The sequence below is a fragment of the Symphalangus syndactylus genome, chromosome 3, assembly GCF_028878055.3.
Source record: "Symphalangus syndactylus isolate Jambi chromosome 3, NHGRI_mSymSyn1-v2.1_pri, whole genome shotgun sequence".
Taxonomy (NCBI): Eukaryota; Metazoa; Chordata; class Mammalia; order Primates; family Hylobatidae; genus Symphalangus; species Symphalangus syndactylus.
This window is the reverse complement of record NC_072425.2, coordinates 128,898,552-128,915,723: the sequence shown is the minus strand read 5'-3', so window position 1 is coordinate 128,915,723 and position 17,172 is coordinate 128,898,552. Positions and strand designations below refer to the sequence as shown.

The 17,172-nt window shown below is 43.9% G+C and overlaps 1 protein-coding gene across 3 annotated transcripts in view; it reads right to left on the bottom strand.

The window, feature by feature from the left end:
- DIXDC1 (DIX domain containing 1) overlaps positions 1-17,172 on the bottom strand; it is a 97,683-nt gene that overhangs the window by 58,559 nt on the left and 21,952 nt on the right. For all 3 annotated transcript variants that reach the window (XM_055273098.2, XM_063636514.1, XM_055273096.2), the window contains one exon: positions 628-757. In XM_055273098.2, the coding sequence (XP_055129073.1) occupies positions 628-757 (130 nt within the window). The remainder of the gene's footprint in view (positions 1-627; positions 758-17,172) is intronic.

Below are 17,172 nucleotides of genomic sequence, written 5' to 3'. Positions count from 1 at the left end.
ACCATTCGATGAGAGAAATAATAATAGAAATATGGAAAAATGCTATGGAAATAAGGTTATGGTACCATCTAGTAAGAATGACTGGCAACAACCCCAGGGTTCAAGAGGAAAAAACCTTTTATGAAGCATTACGGCAGAAGGGTCCTTCTGCCAGTAACATCCCTCTTTTTGCCTGACTACTACTTCCTTCTCTGGCCTTGGTTTAGATACCAGTTCTTTTGGTAGGCCTCAGTTGAGACATCAGTTCTGGTAAGCCAATCCCCCAGCCCCTAAGACTGGGCTGGGTGTCCCTCCTATGTGCTCCCATCTGTGCTTACCCCACTGGAGTACTAAGCACATTAATGGAATTGACTTCACTTTCCAGCCTTTCGAACTAGTTTGGTAGACTCTTGACAGCATAGACTATTCTCATCCTCATATTCCCAAAGCATAATACAGTGCCTGGGACACAATGTTTATTGAATAATAAATAAATGAATTAATCTTGGGCAAGTATTTTAAGTCTTCTCTACCTCCACTGCCATATATTCTAAAGAAAAAATAGCCTGCTCTAAAAGGCATATGGAGGATAAAGAAGGCCAGGTTCTGATCTATGTACTCTAGTATCAGAGTCCTGGGCCAACTGACCAACAATCTCGATGAGATATGCCAGGACCACGCCATCCCGGAGATCCTGTCGCAGGTCCTGCACAGGCTTCACTGCTGGCCTCTTCTTCAGCTGTGCATTCACCCAGGCCACATAGGCCTGCAGCTGTTGCTGGAAAATAAAAGATATAAGTAAGGGAAAGTTGGCATATTAATCTCAGCCCTTATCTCATACCCTCTGAGGAAGCGTTTGTGACTGGGGTATGATAAGCAACCTATATCCAGAAGCAGGAGAAATTTTTGAGGAAAGAAAGAAGAAAGATTATATCATGGTCAGACACAGAACATGTTCACAAATTCTCTAGTTTTATGCTGATCTCCAGTGATAAGCTAACCTCGGACTTGGGTGGCACTGTAGACACACATAAGCAGATGAGTCTTTCAATGACTATGACTCTTGCTTTCCTCAAGTTTTGCTCTGTTGACCAGGGATGAGTGCTTAGCCCAGAACCACAGCCAGTTTTCAGGTCTATTCACGACTGCCAGCAACCCACCACACTTCTCAGAAACAGTCACTCGTGCCATATGCATAACGGACTGTGATACTCATACGAATTGCTCTTGGGCAACCAGGAATAAACAATAAACCATGCTCAGAGCTGCCTCTCCCATAGCTGCTTTCTTCAAAATGAGACTTAAGTGAAATCATCTCACAGTCAACCCAAGATTTATTCTCCTGAGCCAATAATCCTAGGATTGCTACAGAGTTAGTTTTAATCCATGCTTTATGTTGTCAAAGAGGATCTGGTTACCGAAAACCTACACAAAGAAGTAAAAAGAAAGGCTATAGTGAACAATGTTACTGAAGACTAACAGGCATTTTCATTTACTTTTAGACAAAGCTAGGGCCCAGTATCATCAGAAACTGGTCAGGCATCTAGGTAGGGACATACAATTCATTCCAATCCTTGGACAACCTTACATATTACATTTTGTCCATTAAACAGAACTTGTATTCAGATGTTTATGCTGATTATTTGGTCAAAAGATGGGCACTAATATCAAAATATCACACAAGCAATGTCACAGTCCAAGTTGCAGCTCTGACTGATTTCTTTGCAGCCCAGGACCCTGAGCCTAAAATTTAAGTTCAAGGGCTAATTGTATTAAATTATAATTTGGTTAAAATACAGTTGATTCCTAAGCCCCAAGTACTTCCTTAATGAAACAATGTTGGAAATTACTCACTGGCTGCTTCCTGAACATGAATTAAATCGTCATTATTTTCTCTCCGTGTCAATTTGTGAGAATAAATAACATCGTTTGGAAGACAGTGCTAAGACAACAATCCATCAGTCACTGACAAACTGTAGAAGTGCAATGATCAGGAGGACATGGGAGGAGGAATCTAATACTTATTGAGTACCTATCATGAACTAAACACAATTTTTGGTGTTTGACCCATGTTTTAATTAATGAATGTACCTGGGCCAGGGCCTGACATAAAATGGACGCTTACTAAATGTACTAAATGACATTATTTTTGTCATCGTCATCCAATTCAATTCTCAGAAAAACAACTACACTAGAGTTAGCATTATCTCCATTTTATGGACGAGGTTCAGAGATGTTATGTAACTTCTCTAATGTCCCCATAGCTAGGACATAGCAGACATGGTATTAAAACCCAGTAACGTTGTCCCTGCATTTACCAAGGGCCTCTTGGTATCCAACTTACTCTACAGAACAGAAATGGCTGCACCTGCTGCCTCACGTGGGCCAGACACCCATCGCCAGGGACCAGATGAGATCTGTGATGCTCCAAGGTCTGCTCCCACTGTGCAGTCAGAAGCAGACCAGGCAAAGGGCACCTCTAGAGTGAACCACTCTGGTCTGAGGGAAAGCAGTTAAGCCCAGAAAAGACACTAAGGTGACAGGTGGGATCTGATTACCTGGCTGTTATATAAAACTCGTAACCAATTTCCCTGTATCTATTATCATCCTCAACCCACCCTCCACACATTCCTGCTTAAAATCTGTTACTGGTCTCTAATTATCCTCAAAGATAAAATCCAATTGCCATTTAAGCTCGTCACATGCTAGCCTTCACCTGTTCTCCAGCTTCACCCCAATTCCCCAAATACCCACCATGCTTCTGAATTATGTACAGTTCCCCAAATGCACCATGCTTTCCAGCCGCTCCACCTCCTTCTAACTCCTGCCTCTTTTTTTTTTTTTTTTTTTTTTTTTTTTTGAGACGGAGTCTTGCTTTGTCGCCCAGGCTGGAGTGCAGTGGCATGATCTCGGCTTACTGCAACCTCCGCCTTCCGGGTTCAAGCAATTCTCTTGTCTCAGCCTCCCTAGTAGCTGGGACTACAGGCGCCTGCTACCACGCCCAGCTAATTTTTGTATTTTTAATAGAGATGGGGTTTCACCATATTGGTCAGGCTGGTCTTGAACTCCTGACCTCAGGTGATCCACCCACCTCGGCCTCCCAAAGTGCTGGGAATATAGACGTAAGCCACCGCACCCGGCCAACCTGCCTCTTCTTAAGTCTCAGCTCAAGCATCACTTTTTTCAGAAAGCCTTCCCTGACCTCTCAGATACCTCAGACTCCGATCTCCTTGAGGGCATCCTATGTCACACAATCAGTTCAACAATAATTTGAGGCACTGTACCCAGTTATGAGGCTACAACAAGCCCCAGCTTGCAGGCTGGTAGAAACAACGCTATGACGGGGTACATAGGGTGCTAATAGAGTATTAGCCCAACCTGAACCCCAAGCTTCAGAGGGTCTCCAGAAGGAGGAAAAGAAGCAAAGAGGACAGTGAGCTCAAAGGAGCTAAGGCCTGAAATATGCTTTATGTGGAGAGTCACAATAGTTCAGAATTATTTGACTCTTAAGAGTAGCAGAAGCTCAACAAATATTTGTTTGAATCAGTTAATCATTTGTCACATTTTATCAGGCCAATAACTAAGATGACTGCAAAAGTTAATTGCGTGGGGGACAAACAAGAACAAGTATTTTTCTTGAGGTCAAGATAATTTCTACTTAAGTAGCCTTAGTTTTTTCTTGCCCATAGAAGTCGTCTCTGATGCAAAACTGATTAGTACTGTTAAGTATTTTTCATGCACATTACTCACAGTCTGGTCTTCCAACAAAAGAGGATTCCACAGCATAAACAGTAAAATAGTCACTTTTCTGAACACCTACTTTGTATCAAGAGCTATGCTAGGTTCTTTAAACACATATTCTCTAATGCTAATCTGGCAGGGAGATGTTTTTGTATTTATTTTCCTCATTGAAAACAGAGACACAAAATGGTGAAATAATTTGTTCATGGTTACCCAAACAGTAAATCATGAATATGGAATCCAGATATGACTCCCAAGCCAATGCTCTTTCCATTCTACCACGCTGCTGCCTAAATAAATGCACTGCTGAGGCTTAAATGACTTCCCTAGAACTTTCAGGATGTACCTGAGTCTAAACCACTCCCTCCACCACATCCAATGCTTGAATCCCTTGTGTAATAAACTATACTAAGCGGCTGTCTACTAAAGTGTGCTTCCCAGATCAGTAGCATCGGCAACACCTGGGAGCCTGTTAGAAATGCGGACTCCTGGGCTCCTCCCTAGCCTACTGAATCACAGCCTATATCTTAACAAGCTCTCCTGGTGATTCATATGCACATGAAAGTATGAGAAGCACTGACCCAGCCCGCTGTGGCCATACCTGGCTGCACATCAAGGTCACAAGGGAAGTTTTTCATAAGCAGACGTCATCCTAAATCTACCAGTTGTCTCCAGAGGGTAGGAACTCAGAAAGCTTTATCTTCCCAAGCTTTCCCATATGATTCTTGTAAAGCTGACTTGAGTCTTTTCCCAGCGAAACATTCCAGTTCCCTTAACCTAGGGGTTCCCAGCCCCCTTGGTTAACAATCAGAATCACCTGGAAAGCTTTTTTAAAAATACTAATGTCTAGGCCCACCATAGAGCAGTCAGAATTTCTGAGAGTGGGACCAAGGTATATCAGTATTCCTCAAGAGCTCCTAGTAACATGCAGAGATGTGAGCCAAGGTTAAATATTCTTTACATAAAATAGTCAAAAGTATTACTGTTTTTCTTTTCTTTTTTTTTTTTTTTAAGACAGAGTTTCACTCTTGCCTCCCAGGCTGGAGTGCATTGGCACGATCTCGGCTCGCTGCAACCTCCGCCTCCCGGGTTCAAGCAATTCTCCTGCCTCAGCCTCCCGAGAAGCTGGGATTACAGGCACCAGCCACCACGCCCAGCTAATTTCTGTATTTTTAGTAGAGACAGGGTTTCACCATATTAGCCAGGCTGGTCTCAAACTCCTGACTTTGTGATCCACCCACCTCGGCCTCCCAAAGTGCTGGGATTACAGGCGTGAGCCACTGCGCCCGGCCAAAAGTGTTACTGCTTTTCTAAATCTCTCTGAAACCATGAAACCTAGAACCTAATACTCCCTAGACGTAATGAAGACATACAGCTTCTTCATTCAAAATGCTGTATTTCGCTGGGCATAGTGGCTCATGCCTGTAATCCCAGTACTTTGGGAGGCCAAGGTGGGCAGATCACTTGAGGTCAGGAGTTCGATACCAGCCTGGCCAACATGGTGAAACCCTGTCTCTACTAAAAATACAAAAATTAGCTGGGTGTGGTGGTGTACACTTGTAATCCCAGCTTCTTGGGAGGCTGAGGCAGGAGAATCACTTGACCCTGGGAGGTGGAGGTTGCAGTGGGTCGAGATTGCGCCACTGCACTCCAGCCTGGGCGACACAGAATGAGACTCCATCTCAGAAACAAACACAAAAACAAAATGCTGTATTTCTCTTTCTCCTCTTTCCTTCCTTCTTTGGCCAATAGATCCACTGCTGACTTGCACTAAGAGGTCACTCAAAACCACTAAGTATTATTTTTCATTCTGAAACAATCTTAGACTTAGCAAAAAGGTAGCAAAAATGGTAGAGTTCACCATTACCCAGGTAGCCCAAATTTTTACATCTTACATAAGCATAGTACAATGATCAAAACAGGAAGCTAATGTTATGGGATCCTTGGGTGTCACTTTGCTAGCTGGAAACCTCTGTGGCCAATGGCGCCCTTGCCTGAGTTTTGCTTGGGCCTGCTGGGCCCACTCAGTCTGGCAGGCTCGCGCTGCCAGCTTGGATCCCGTGCCTGCCAAGGACAAGTGGAGTGGCGAGGGGTGTGTGATCAAGTGAACATGGGGTCTAGCCACTGCGCACAGCCAGACACACTGACTGTGGTGGGGTGGGCAGCTCCAGGCACTGGCACAGGTGCAGGCTCCCTGCGAGGCTGCAGCTGGAACAGGCATACTGCAAGCAGCTTCCACAGCTGGCACCAGGGAATGTGGTGGTGCCTGGAAGCTTGGAGACTCCAAGAACCACAGAGCCCAAAAGAGGGTGTCACAGACCTGGCTTGGGGAGCTCCTAGGTCTGGGCTCCCCAAAGGGAGCTCTTCTCTCTGCAGCTCTTCTCTCCTTCTCTGTTCTCTCCTTCTTGTTGCCTGCAACATGGTGAGCAAGTGGCATGTTTCAGACCTGTTGGTGTTACAGCTCTTTTAGCGCCACAATTTGGCAGGTCCCAAGTTCCTGCCCTGCATCCAGGAAGAATGAGGTATGCAGATAAGTGGAGGTTATGGCGAAGAGGAGCTTTATTGAGCAATAGAACAGCTCAGAGGAGACGTGCAGTGGGTAGCTCATCTCCACAACCAGGGTGTCCCGATGAGTGTTCAGCTCTCAGCAGAGAGGAGACCCTGGAGTGGGTAGCTCTTCTCCTTAGCTGGTTTTCGCATCATCTGCTTACCTCTCAGCAGGGAGGAGACCCTGGAGTGGGTAGCTCCTCTCCACAGGCAGGTCGTCCCATCATTTCCCAAGTCTGGTTGAGTCTGGGGTTTTGATGGGCTTCAAAGGGGAGGAAGTGTGTACTGATTGGTTCATGGGTGGCCATGGGTAGGCCTGGAAAAAACACCATAAATTCCCACTCCGGTCTTCGGGGCTGGCAGCCCGGCCCCCCAGGCTTCAGGCCTCCCTGGTTTGAAGGTGGGTCTTCACCAGGAACCTGCCCCCTTTCCACACAGGAGCCTGTCTGCCTCCTGCCACGTGCCAAGGGGCATGTGTAGGCCAGCACTGAGCTGCCCACAGCACCCCCTCAGCCTCCCTCCAGTGCTTTTCAGCACCCAAAGTCCAGAGGGAGCTGAGGCAGCAGGGGGCTGGCATGTCAGTGCTGCCCCAACCCTGTGCACACCCAGCCAGGTTGTGGCAGTGCCCGGGCTTGGCCTCAACTTTGCTCCAAGATCAGAGCAGGTGCAGGGAGTTAGAAGAGGCCAGGCAGCAGGAGCAAGCACTTCCAAGCCTAGCCCCTGAGAGTGCAGCGATGCCTGGGTCCACAGCTGTGGCTTGGGTGGCTGCAGCTGCAGCTGTACCTCAGGAGTTGGGGCTCCTGCCTGCTCCTGGCCCCCAAGAGCACAGGGATGCCTGGTCCACAGCCATGGCTTGGGTAGCTGCAGCTGTGCCCGGGAGGCCGGGACTCCTACCTGCTCCTGGCCCACAAGAGCACAGGGGTGCCTGGGTCCACAGCTAGGGCTCTGGTGACTGCAGATGCGCCCAAGAGGGTGGGGCTCCTGCCTGCTCCTGGCCCCCAAGAGCACAAGGATGCCCAGGTCTGCAGCTGTCCAGCTGCAGCTGCACCCAGAGAGCATGAAGCTCCCACCCTGCCAACTCAGAGGGGGCAGGCTTCTGCCTGTCCCTGGCTCCCACCAGCTCTGTGGAACGTGCCACCCCGGCCACACCTGCCCCACTGCAGCCGGCATCATGGCAACAGCTGCTCCAGATGGACTGCCGCTGCCATCACTAACAGTGACAAAATACCATTACCTAATCTAGACTTGGTTCAAATTTCACCAACTGTCCCACTAATGTCCTTTATCTGGTCCAGGATCCCTTCCAAGATCTCACAGTGCACTAGGCTGCCACGTCTCTTCCATCTCCTCCAATCTGGAACAGCTGCTCAGTCTTTCTTTGTCTTTCATGACCTTGACAATTTTGAAGAGTGCTGGCCAGTTGTGTTGTACAATGTCCCACAATTTGGGTTTATCTGAAGTTTTCTCATAATCAAATTCAGGTTATGGAATTTTGGCAAGAAAACCATAGAAGTCACATTGTGCTCTTCTCAGCGAACCATACCAAAAGGCACATAATGCCAATACATCTCGTTATTGAAGTTAACTTCGGTCAGTTGGTTAAGGTAGTATCTGCCACATTTCTCTACTGTAAAGTTGCTCTTTTTCCCTTTGTAATGAATTAGTATTTGTGGGAAGATGCTTTGAGACTATGAAAATATCTTCTTTCTCATCATTGCTTTTCCCATCCATTTCAAATTTAACATTTATTGATTTTTCTTTCCTGCTACAATTATTATTATGGTGGTTCCCAAATGATGATTTTCTAATTCTGTCATTCCTCCTACATTTATTAATTTTAATTCCAACTGTGAGGAAGAGCTCTCTCCTCCCCCATTTATTTATTTACATATTTATTTATTTATTGAGACAGGGTCTCACTCTGCTGCCCAGGCTGGAGTGCAGTGGCACAAACACAGCTCAGTGTGCTTTGACTTCCTGGGCTCAAGCAATCCTCTTGCCTCAGCCTCCTTAGTAGCTGGGACTACAGGCATGTACCACTATGCTAAGCTAATTATTATTATTATTTTTTTATAGAGACAGAGTCTCACTATGTTGCTCAGGCTGCTCTCAAACTTCCAGGCTCAAGTGATCCTCCCACCTCAGTCTCCCAAAGTGCTGGGATTACAGGCATGAACTCCCATGCCTGGCCCTCTCCCCCATTTATTTATTTATATCAGTATATCATGGACATTTACTTTATTTTTTATGTCTGCTATTAATCAGTTACTGTAATTATTTATTTTAGGCCAGGCAAGGTGGCTCAAGCCTGTAACCCCAGCACTTTGGAAGGCCAAGGCAGGAGGATCACTTGAGGTCAGGAGTTCGAGATCAGCCTGGCCAACGTGGTGAAACCTCGTCTCCACTAAAAATACAAAAATTAGCTGGGCATGGTGGTGGGCACCTGTAATCCCAACTACTTGGGAGGCTGAGGCAGGAGAATTGCTTGAACCTGGGAGGCGGAGGTTGTAGTGAGCCAAAACTGTGCCATTGCACTCCAGCCTGGGCAACAAGAGCGAAACTCCATCTCAAAAAAAAATTATTATTATCACTATTTATTTTGCTGCTCAAGTTGTTCCAGATTTGGCCATTAGGATACCTTCATTCATATTGGTTCCTGTAGTATTATCATATGCCTAAGTCATTTTTTTAAAATTGTGATTAAAGAAACAAAAATTTTACCATATTAACTAGTTCTAAGTGTAAATTCAGTAGTGTTAAGTATATTCACATTGTTGTGAAACAAATCTATAGACCTTTTTCATACTGCAAAATTGAAACTGTACCAATTAAGCAACTCTGAATTTCCCCCTCCACTCAGCCCTTGGCAACCACCATTTTACTTTCGGTCTTTATGAATTGACTACTTTAGATACTTCACGTAAGTGGAATCATACAGTATTTGTCTTACGGTGATTGCCTTATTTCAGTTAGCATAATGTCCTCAAGGTTCATCCATGTTGTAGCATGTGACAAGATTTCCTTCCTTTTCAAGGCTGAATATAGTCCACTGTGTGTGTGTGTGTGTGTGTGTGTGTGTATACGCCACATTGTCTTTATCCATTCATTAGTTGATGGACATTTGCGTTGCTTCCACCTCCTGGATATTGTGAATAATGCAGCTATACAAGTATATAAATAGCTCTTCAAGATCTTTTTTTTTTCTTTTTTTTTTGAGCTAGAGTCTTACTCTGTCACCCAGGCTGGAATGCAGTGGTGCGATCTTGGCTCACTGCAACCTCTACCTCCAGGTTCGAGCAATTCTCCTGCCTCAGCCTCCTGAGTAGCTGTGGTTACAGGCATGCGCCACCATGCCTGGCTAATTTTTGTATTTTTAGCAGAGACGGGGTTTCACCATGTTGGCCAGGCTGACCTCAAACTCCTGACCTTAAGTGATCCGCCCGCCTTGGCTTCCCAAAGTGCTGAGATTACAGGCATGAGCCACCGCACCTGGCCAAGATCTTGATTTCAATTATTTTCAATATATACCCAGAAGTGGAACTGCTGAATCATATGGCCTGTTCATCTTTTGAGTACTTACTTTCTGACACTGTAAGATTTTCCAGACTCCTCATCTAGTACTCTCCCTGCTTCAGCTCTGTATCAGCTATTCCTCTTTCTCTTCCTCCCTCCATCCCTCCTATCCTTCCTTTTTTTTTTTTTTTTTTTTGACAGGGTCTCGCTCTGTTGCCCAGGCTGGAGTGCAGTGGCACAATCACAGCTCACTACAGCCTCAGCCTCAACCTCCTGGGCTCAAGCAATCCTCCCAACTCAGCCGCCCGAGTAGCTGAAACTATAGGTGGACACCACCATGCCTGGATAATTTTTGTATTTTTTGTAGAGATGGGGTTTTGCCATGTTGCCCAGGCTGAACTATTTCTTAAAAGAACTCTGGTTCCTTTTATTGGAGAATAGTTTTCAGGAAGCAAGATTTAGGTGACAGGTGTGCTCACTGCTACTGAGGTAATATTCTAGGTCCTCTCAGTAGATAAAGTAGGAAATTTATATATGCATACATACATACCTATATGTACTTATCTTGACATATATATATGAATGTATGGAATGTATATATATATGGGGGTGTGTTGTGTGTATGTACATATATGTTTACATACATAATTTATACCATAAATTATATTGACATCTCCTCCAACCCAACACCACAGAGTTCATCCTTTCCTTTCACTTTTCCTTATTTGTGTAACTCCTTTCTCCTGAGAAAACTGACTCTCACTATCCATAATATATATTTATTTGCTCAGTCCCTGAATACACATAAAATCATTTCAGAATTGCTAACTCATACCTGGTGAAAAATAAATTTACTAACTGCAATAGAGTATTTGTATAAGGTTGTCCCTCAGTATCCATAGAGGACTGGTTCCAGGAACTCCTTTGGATATCAAAATCCACAGATGCTCAACTCTCTGATATAAAATGGCATAGTATTTGCATATAACCTAAGCACCCTTTTAAATCATCTCTAGATTACTTGTAATAGCTAATATAATGTAATGTTATGCAAATAGTTGTTAAGCTGTAATAGTTTAGGACAGACATCTGGTCCGTGGCCTGTTAGGAACCGGGCCGCAGAGTGAAGCTTCATCTGTATTTACAGCGGCTCCCCAATGCTCACATTACCACCTGACCTCTGCCTCCCGTCAGATCAGCGGTGGGATTAGATTCTCATAGGAGTGGGAACCCTATTGTGAACTGTGCACGTGAGGGATCTAGGTTGCACCCTCCTTATGAGAATCTAATGACTGATGATCTGTCACTGTCTCCCATTACCCCAAGACAGGACCATCTGGTTGCAGGAAAACAAGCTCACGGCTCCCACTGATTCTACATTATGGTAAGTTGTAAAATTATTTCATTATATATTACAATGTAATAATAAAAAAATAAAGTACACAATAAATGTAATGTGTCTGAATCACCTCAAAACCATCCCCCATCTGGTCCATGGAAAAACTGTCTTCCATGAAACCGGTCCCTGGTGCCAGAAAGGTTGGGGACCTCTGGTTTAGGGAATAATGACAAAAAAAAAAAGTCTGTACCTACTCAGTACAGATGCAATTCTTTTGTCAAATATTTTTGATCTGCAGTTTGTTGAATCCACAGATGCTGAAGCCATGGATACAGAACCCATGGATAGGGACAGCTTACTGTACAATACTTTTTGTCTTTAGCCTTACAGTACACAGCCAAAATACTGCTTCCAAAGTTACCTGGGTTAGTTCTTTCCTTTTCCGCTCCTTCCACTGTGGTTATATTATTCATTTATAATACAGTTAGGTTCATTTGTTACTCTTTGTAGTTCATTTTTGGTTAGCCCCACATTCTGGTTGATTTTACTGATTGATTGATTGATTGATATGGAGTATTGCTCTGTCTCCAAGCTGGAGTGCAATGGCGTGATCTCGGCTCACTACGACCTCCACCTCCGGCGTTCAAGCAATTCTTCTGCCTCAGCCTCCTGAGTAGCTGGGATTACAGGCACGTGCCACCATGCCTGGCTAATTTTTTATATTTTTAGTAGAGACAGGGTTTCACCATGTTGGCCAGGCTGGTCTCAAACTCCTGACCTCAGATGATCCACCTGCCTCGGCCTCCCAAAGTGCTGGGATTACAGGAGTGAGCCACTGTGCCTGGCCTGGTTGATTTTAATTATTATTTTTTTGGATAGATGAAAAATTAATATGGTCCTGAAAGAGCTATTCAAAAACATAAAAAGTGTCACTCCCACATCATTCTTTCCACCACATTCCCATGTACCTCTCCGCACCCTATCCCACATAACCAAGCTCATTAGTTTCCAGTTTATATGGAAAATAACAGATACGTGTATGTCCCTTTATTTCCCTTTCTTTCTTTTGTGAAAAACATGATAGTATTGATACTAATTTGTACTTTCCTTTCTAACTTCACTTCATTTGATTCACTTGATTTAATTCTGAAAATCACTCCAAAGTGGTTTATAGAAATCTGCCCCATTTGTTTTTTCTTTGTTTGGTTTTTGGAGACAGGGTCTTGCTCTGTTGCCCAGGCTGGAGTTCAGTGGCATGATCACAGCTCACTGCAGCCTCAACCTCCCAAGTTCAATCCATCCTCTAGCCCCATCCTCCACAGTCACACGCCACCACAGTCACACGCCACCACAGTCACACGCCACCACAACTGCCTAATTTTTGGATTTTTTTTTTTTTTTTTTTTGAGACAGAGTCTCACGCTGTCACCCAGGCTGGAGTGTAGTGGTGCGATCTCAGCTCACTGCAACCACCGCCTTCTGGGTTCAAGTGATTCTCCTGCCTCAGCCTCCCAAGTAGCTGGGATTACAGGCACATACCACCACACCTGGCTAATTTTGTATTTTTAGTAGAAATGGGGTTTCACCATGTTGGTCAGGCTGGTCTCGAACTCCTGACCTCATGATCTGCCTGACTTGGTCTCCCAAAGTGCTGGGATTACAGGTGTGAGCCACCGTGCCTGGCCAATTTTTGGATTTTTTTGTAGAGACAGGGTCTCACTTTGTTGCTCAGGCTAGAACTTCTGGCCTCACCATCTTCCCACCTTGGCCTCCCAAAGTCTGGGATTAGAAGTAAACCACTACCTGTAAACCACTGCCTTAGTGTTTTCTTGATTGTTCTTGCGTATTTATTTCACCATATGAACTTTAGTGTCAATTTGTCTAACTTCCTAAAAAGGCTTCTTGGAATTTTTACTGGGATTGTATTAAACTTATAAACTAATTTAGAGAGAACTGACATATTTATGATGCTGAATCATCCTATCCAAGAACGTTGTATTAGTCTGTGTTCACACGGCTGACAAAGACATACCCAAGACTAGGAAGAAAAAGAGATTTTAAGACGGGCATGGTGGCTCATGCCTATAATCCCAGCACTTTGGGAGGCTGAGGCAGGCAGATCACTTGAGGTCAGGAGTTCAAGACCAGCCTGCCCAACATGGTGAAACCCCATCTGTACTAAAAATACAAAAATTAGCCAGATGTGGTGGCATGCACTTGTAATCCCATCTTCTCGGGAGGCTGAAGCAGGAGAACCGCTTGAACCTAGGAGGTGGAAATCGCAGTGAGCCAAGATTGTGCTACTGTACTCCAACCTGGGTGACAGAGTGAGACTCCATCTCAAAAAAAAAAAAAAAAAAAAGATTTAATGGACTTATAGTTCTACATGGCTAAGGAAGCCTCACAATCATGGCAGAAGGTGAGGAGCAAGTCATATCTTACATGGATGGCAGCAGACAAACTAGAGACAGAGTTTGTGTAGGGAAGCTCTGCCTCATAAGCCATCAGATCTCGTGAGGTTTATTCACTATCATGAGAACAGCATAGGAAAGAACTGCCCCCATGATTCAATTACCTCCCATTGGGTCCCACAACACGTGGGACTTCAAGAAGAGATTTGGTGGGGACATAGCCAAACTATATCATTTTGGGACCCCTGGCCACTCCCAAATCTCATGGATATTCATAAATAATATTAGTCTGTAGTTTTTTTTTTGCATCATCTCTATAATGTTTAGATATAAATATTACATTTCGTAAATACTTTTAGGAAATTCTCCTTCATTTTCTTTTTTTAATTTTTAATTTTTGTAGGTATAGAGTAGGTATATATATTTATGGGTTTTCCTTCATTTTCAGTGCTCTGAAATAATTTACACAACATTGTGTCCATCTGATATTTGAAGGTTTAGTAGAATTACACATGGGATAATCTGGGCCTGTACTTTTTTGAGGAATAATTACTTAATAGGGTTCTCTAATTCTTCTATAGAAATTGGTTTGTTTAAACTTCCATTTTCTATCAATTTTGGTAATCAGTATTTACCTAGGAAATTACCCATTTCATCAAAGTTTTTTAATGTATTTGCACAGAGGACTGCAAAGTCTGTTGTAATTACTTTTTCTGTTTCAGTGGCTATTTTTCTATTGTCATTTCTTATTTGGTGTATTTGTATTTTCTCCCTTTTTTTCTTATTTATGTTAGCTAGTGGTTTGTCTATTTTGGTAATTTATTTTAAAAAACCTTAAAAGCAAAATGGTTTGAAGAATTACTGCTATTCCACAAAAGGGTGACTAAAGTCAGCAATAATGTTGTACATTTTAAAGTAACTAAAAGCATAATTAGGTTATTCGTAACACAAAGAAAGGATAAATGTTTGTGGTGATGGATACCCCGTTTACACTGATATGATTATTATATATTATAAGCCTATATCACAATACCTCATGTACCCCATAAATATATATGCCTACTGGCTGGGCACAGTGGCTCACGCCTATGATCCCAGCACTTTGGGAGGCTGAGGGGGGTGGATAAGCTGAGGTCAGGAGTTCAAGACCAGTCTGGCCAACATAGTGAAACCCTATCTCTACTAAAACTACAAAAATTAGCTGGGCATGGTGGCACACGCCTGTAATCCCAGCTACTCGGGAAGCTGAGGCAGGAGAATCGCTTGAACCCAAGAGGCAGAGGTTGCAGTGAGCCAAGATCATGCCATTGCACTCCAGCCTGGGCGACAAGAGTGAAACTCTGTCTCAAAAAAAAAAAAAAAAAATATATATATATATATATATATATATATATATATATACTTTGTACCCACAAAATAAAATAATTAAAATAAGAAATATTGCTATTCAATCTAAGTCTCTCTAAAACTGTAATACCTAGAACCAAACACAATACTCTAGGTATAAAACCAGATACTCAGCTTCTTCATTCAAGATACTTCATATTCTTTTCTTTTTTTCTTTTTTTTTTTGTCACATTGTTGACTCACACTAAACTGTCAACCAAAACCCCTAAATAATTTTTAACACATTTTGCTGTTAAACCATATCCCTTCCATCTTTGAGCTTGTAAAATTGGTTTTCTTGATCCACACTTGCCTTTAATAAATTTCACCTTGTTAGATTCTGTCTCAAGAGATCTTGTCATTCCATGCATTCATTTATTCAAGTCAACATCTTCTTGAGTCCCTACTATCTGCCAGGCATTGTGCCAAGGTCAGTGCTTATAGGCACATAAATAACGGATACAAAGTGATTGCTGCTACAAGGGAGAAACGTTTAAAAAAAAAAAGCTATTTATGCAGAGAAGGAGCAACAGGATGGAAGACCGGGGGAATTAGGAAAAGGCCAACAGGGAAGGAGACATTTGGCTGGTTCTTTACGGATGTCTGCCAATTGCAGAGGGGACAAGGGCAGAGGTGATGGAAGGAGGAAGGGTCAGAAGACATATAGTATCTTAGAGGAACAGCCAGTTGAGGGGGTAGCGTGTGGGCGCAGCTGTCAGTGGCAGGTGATAATGTTGGAGAAACAGGTCTGCCCGAGACCACCAGCACTTAGACTAAGGCTTAATGACCTTCAGCAGGAAAGTGTGAAGTTGTGAAACAGGAGAGTGAAACTGTGTGACCAGCATCCTGGAATACAAAGAACAGCATGCAGATTGAAGAAGCCAACGAGGAGCCCAGGCAATAATCCAAGCAAGAGAAGATAAGCACCTAAACTGAAGCAGCACCAGTGAGCAAAGGACAAACTCCAGAAACAAGTCAGAGATGACTGATAGGATGTAGGCAGCAACAAAAAGAGAGGGTCCAAAAAGTCAGGCCTGAATGACTGGCTGGCTGGTGATGCTTTACTGGGATGGAGAAGACATGAAGAACAAGCACTGTGGAAAAGTCAATGGCTCGGTTTTGAGAGAGTCTGAGCTATTTGTAGAACACCAGAGTATAGATGTTCCACAGCCAGTTGGCAAAACACAGGTCTAGAGCCCAAGAGCTGGGGGCGGGGTGGGAGATCCACGTTTGAGAGTATCTAGATATAAGTTTGCCAGTGAGATAACTGCCATCTACCAAGCACTTACTACATGCCAGGTATTGTGCTAAGCACTTTGCTACATCCCTTATACATATATTTTCCCTTCACATTAACCCTGCGAGGAAATATTTTTCCCATTTTACAGATGTGGAAACCAAGGTTCAGAGGAATATGCCCACAGTCACAGGGCTGCTCAGTGACAGAACAAGGGTTTGAATTCAGTGCTGATGCTAAATCCTGGGCTCTACAGCATCCTAAAAGGTAAGATGAGCTCTAAGAGTTATTTGGCAGGGAAAGAAATGAGAGAGACCATGATGCATCAAGGTTTCAGAGAAGAGGAAGAGAGCTGCGTCCTCTGATCAGGAGTGTGGGGAAGTGTGGAGGTCGGAAGAGGGAAGCTGAAGGAGTTCAAATGCAGCTGTCCCTCAAGTCATTCCTTCCTATGAAGTAGGCCAGTTTATCTGCTGAGGGTGAAAGGGACGGGGAGAATGAAGGAGGCTTCAGAAAAGGGTCAGAGACTTGCCGCAGACCCTGTGAGAAGCTGGAAAGAACGCTGACTGCTAAAGATTCCTGGCAGCACCAAGCACTCAGCTAGGACTGGACATCATCATTTTGTAATTGAATCAATCAGCAAAGTTGTATGATTTGCTCCAGACCTGCTCAGCAGGCCTGGGCCATGAGCAGGGGAAACCAAGAATGGGCTAATCTAGGACTGAAAATAATCAGAGGAGAGGCAGTGACCACCAGGGCAAAGGAAGTGAGCGTGGTGTTGAAAGTGCTTGAAGTGACAGTAAAGTCTGGGCCAGGGAGAAGAAATTAAGAGACAGTGGATGAGCCTTAAGAAGGTGGAGGACAGGAAGGAAAGGAGAACTTGATGGAAGGAAAAAAATAAGTTTAATGGGAACGTAGGACTGTGAAAACTGGGGTTTTAAGCAGAGTAGTTTCAGAGTTCAAGATTTCAGGGGTGGGGAAATTCTGTAGAGTAAGTTCCAGAATGGCCTCTGTATGTGGCC